Source organism: Etheostoma spectabile, chromosome 2 (genome assembly GCF_008692095.1).
Source record: "Etheostoma spectabile isolate EspeVRDwgs_2016 chromosome 2, UIUC_Espe_1.0, whole genome shotgun sequence".
In the NCBI taxonomy this organism is placed as follows: domain Eukaryota; kingdom Metazoa; phylum Chordata; class Actinopteri; order Perciformes; family Percidae; genus Etheostoma; species Etheostoma spectabile.
In genome coordinates, this window is record NC_045734.1 from 10,023,214 (window position 1) to 10,027,018 (window position 3,805).

General features: G+C 39.8%; 1 protein-coding gene across 1 annotated transcript in view; it reads left to right on the forward strand.

The window, feature by feature from the left end:
* Nucleotides 1-26: 26 nt before the first annotated feature.
* The window catches only part of zgc:154142 (cubilin), a 19,534-nt gene continuing 15,755 nt past the window's right edge, over nucleotides 27-3,805 (forward strand). The window contains exons 1-3 of the mRNA XM_032538781.1: nucleotides 27-282; nucleotides 2,765-2,895; nucleotides 3,640-3,733. Coding sequence (XP_032394672.1) covers nucleotides 132-282; nucleotides 2,765-2,895; nucleotides 3,640-3,733 — 376 coding nt within the window. The 5' untranslated portion in view covers nucleotides 27-131. The remainder of the gene's footprint in view (nucleotides 283-2,764; nucleotides 2,896-3,639; nucleotides 3,734-3,805) is intronic.

Sequence of the window (3,805 nt, forward strand, 5' to 3'; positions counted from 1 at the left end):
ACTCTCAGGCTGTAATACCGCATCTGAAAAAGCTCAAGGTTCGTCTGTGCTGTTCAGATAATTGTTGGTAATAAGCTGGTGAATTGTTGGATAAGGCACAGTTTGGTGCATTTTCCTCTGCTGTGAGGAAAATGGATATGGAGAAGGGTCGTAGTCGGTCCAGGGGTATGAGCACCCTGGAAAAGTTTCTGATATTTCTGTTTGTGGCCATGACTGGCGTCTGCATCGGCCTTGTGGTCATCTACTTCACAGAGAAAGCTGACTCTTCTACTCATGCAGAAGGTGAGTGTGTACCAACAGATACTTTAGTTTAAAACATGCTGCAATATTCTTGCTATTACGTATGTATACATAATTACATGACGCTTTTCAACTCACTAACTATATGACACTATTGTAATGGTAATGTTTATATTGTGTATAGAGGGGTCAGAGCATTCATTCACATCTCTGTGTCATCTCTGTCAGCTGTTAGTAGAGACAAGACAAGACAGTTAAGAGTCCAAAGTGAGAGCGCCCTGAGGCCACAACTGCATCAGTGACTGAGCAACACTGAAAACCCTGTTGTCAAATTGGACCTGAAGTTTTTTTTGATTTTTGACAAATCTGACCATCAGTGTTTTTTCACTGTCAATATATTGACTGCAGTAGGGGGTTTATCATAATTTGACTGTGAAGCAAAAGGATGATCTGCATGGAGATTTGGAAATGAAAAGAAATGTTTAAAATGTGAACAATGTAGGAAATTATACCAAAGGCACACATCTCTTCTCCAAGGTTATTTTTTTTTTTTTAATATACTGAATAAATATGAACTTTTAGCTCTAAAAACTCCTATAGGTAAATATATACCAATAGGTAAATATCTACCTGTCAGTGATTTAAAAATGGAGCCAACAGAGAGTTATTAATTCTTGTGTGGTGAAAGTGTGTCGCCATGACATTTTCATGGTCCCCAGAGGATTCATTTTAATGACTGTGGTGATCCCCCGATTTTTCCTCTAGCACACATTGTTCTGCTCACCTGAATAAAGGTCTCTGAGTCATGTGTGTTAGCAGATAGGACGTGCAATGAGAAGTGAGGACTTACACACTGTTGTAACTTGGTCTGTGTTATTTATTTATTTATTCATTCACCATTTCAGTCTAGCTTTATGACATCTATTAAATGGATCATTGCTCCCAAAATGAGATGGCTTGTTTTACAAAAAACAAACAAGGTGATTATGTTGACAGTTATGTTCTGCCAAAATGCCAAAATATATTCCAGTTATTTTGTTGTTTTATACCCAACAGGGCTCCAGACTTCCAAACGGAAGCTGCTCCAGCCACAAGAGAGAGCATATTTTTACTGCTGATGACATGTGGTATAATTAATGCTGTTACCAAGGCATCTCAGTTGATTTTAATTTGTCACTGCAGATACCATAAGGTGTTATTTAGTTATCAATTCACAGTATTTATATAGCGCTTTTTTATTAGGATTTCATGGCAAACATTTTCCCTCTTAACCTGCAGTGTTGTTGTTTGTATATTAATAAATTAACATTAAAATAATGTTTTTAGCCAAGCTAGCGGCAAGGCTTCTGAAATGCAATGTCCACCATTTTGCTCCAGACCAAACAATCTCAACAATTATAAAATAGATATCCATTAAATTTGGTTTTGGTTCAGCCATTCATGTCCCCCTTAGGATGCTTTACTTTTCAAATGGTGCCATCATCTGGTCAAAATGTTAATTTGTCCAATACGTAAAAATTGGACAAGGTAGTTTACTGGAAAATACATAAAAGCCCGCCAGAATTTGTAAACACAGCCCTCCTCCTGCAGCCCTCCCCTCTCTGTGCTAAGCCCCTCCCACCACTCGAGAACGGGCATGTGCACACGCTTTACACAGTAACCTGTACAAGTAACAGTCATTCATTTCAATCCTTTCAATTCTCACTGTGATCCCGATGTCGTCCTGTTTTCTTTGTAAACTTGTGGGCCTGAAAAGCACTTTGTGATGACATTCAAGGATCTACATAATCATTACCTTGAATTAGCCGCAGCCTTGAGCCTTTGGTAATAGAAAAACTTCTCCGATATTGACACATTTTATTGCGTTTATTGTCAGACTCTCTTTTAGACTCTCTTTTTGATAGGTCCGTCTTACTTGTTTGGGTTGCTTTGCAGTGTAGGCAGTTGTTACCTATGCTGGAATTATAGTAACTTTTTCTGCAGGATTTTCTATTTTCTTGAGGCTATCAACAGCTAAAAAAACGTGCACATGCATCTGCATTTGTAAACCAGTCAATTGACTCTCTGAAATTCCCTTTGGTTGACAAAAAATCTCCTGTCACTGTCTACATTTTCTAAAGCTTAAAAACAGAGAAGAGGTGCAGAAGTTTAGGTCTTTGTCAGACCAATTGAATTATAATATCCTGAAAGGTTATTTTGGAATTTCTGGCCAATGATGCCACAACGTCAGTATCTGCAGTTATGGTCAGGGTTATGTTTAGTTTAGGGTTAGGGTTCATTCCTCTCTCTCTCTTTCTCTCTCTCTCTCTCGACCTGACTGCAGTTTGTCATCATAACAGACTTGAGGGATGCTCACGTTCGATGGCGTCTGGCACTTTGGAGAGGTGTTCTCTTCACGGATGAACCCTAATCCTAAACCTAACACCAGATACTGACTGGTTTTTGGACTGTTTTTTGGATTTTTGCTACAATTTAAATATACATAACACAGTAACAGATGTCTTCCTCTATCATACATTTCCAGGGCAGGACTCAGGGTGTGGTGGTCCTCTGGAGCTGTCCGGAGACTCAGGCACCTTCACCAGCTTTAACTACCCTAGTAGCTACGACAATGGAAAGAGTTGCACCTGGCACATCACTGTGAAACCTGAAAAGGTGACATGGCTCCCCATCACTGCTCTTCCAAACCTCAGTTGTGAACTCTGTAGAATTACAGTCCCCTTTACACTCTTCATGGGAAATTTTAAAAATGCTGAATGAATACTGACTGATTAACTAAATCAAAATATTACTTAAGAAGAAGACTACCATTATTCTGGAATAGCCCAAAAATATTTTTTCCTTCCAACACATTTGTTGTGTCTCTTCTTTTCAAGACAGTGCAGGACAAAACAAATCTCTTATTCTCTATTTCAGACAAGGTCTTTTATAGTGTTTTGGCCCGGTGTTTAATCAGTAGAGTTTGTTACTGTTGGGGAAACGTCTTATGTGAGGCCAAGCAGTGGGGAACAGCTGGGATGAATGCAGTGGCAGCGTCACAGACAGATGGCTGCTTGCCTCCTTCATTCTACTCAGCTCTTCTCTCCACACCCACAGGGGAAAACTAAATCCTTGATTCTGCTTTCTCTGTTTGCATGGCTGCCTCCCTGCAGTGGCTGCTGTTCTCTTTGGGCCTTTATGTCTCTATCTTCCTTTTGTTATTTTTTATACACGAGTGAATATACATACAGGCCCGCGCTTGCATGTGCATACCTATATGCACACAGACACAGTTTACATATAGTCTCTCACATGTGTACACATGCATGCACTTACATCTCACACTGAGCATCTCTCCCCTTCCCTGTCAACTTCTCAGATTTAAAAAAGACAAAACACCACTGCGTGTTTCTGTTGCAGGTGGTACAACTGTGGTTTGAAGAGTTTGCTTTGGAGGAAAACCAGCTCTGCACGTCCGACTTCATCACACTGCGAGACTCTCTGGGAATCATTGGTAACAATCCTGTTTTAAGTCCAAACTAAGGGGAAAAAGGATATATACTGTAGATAGATAGATAGATAGATA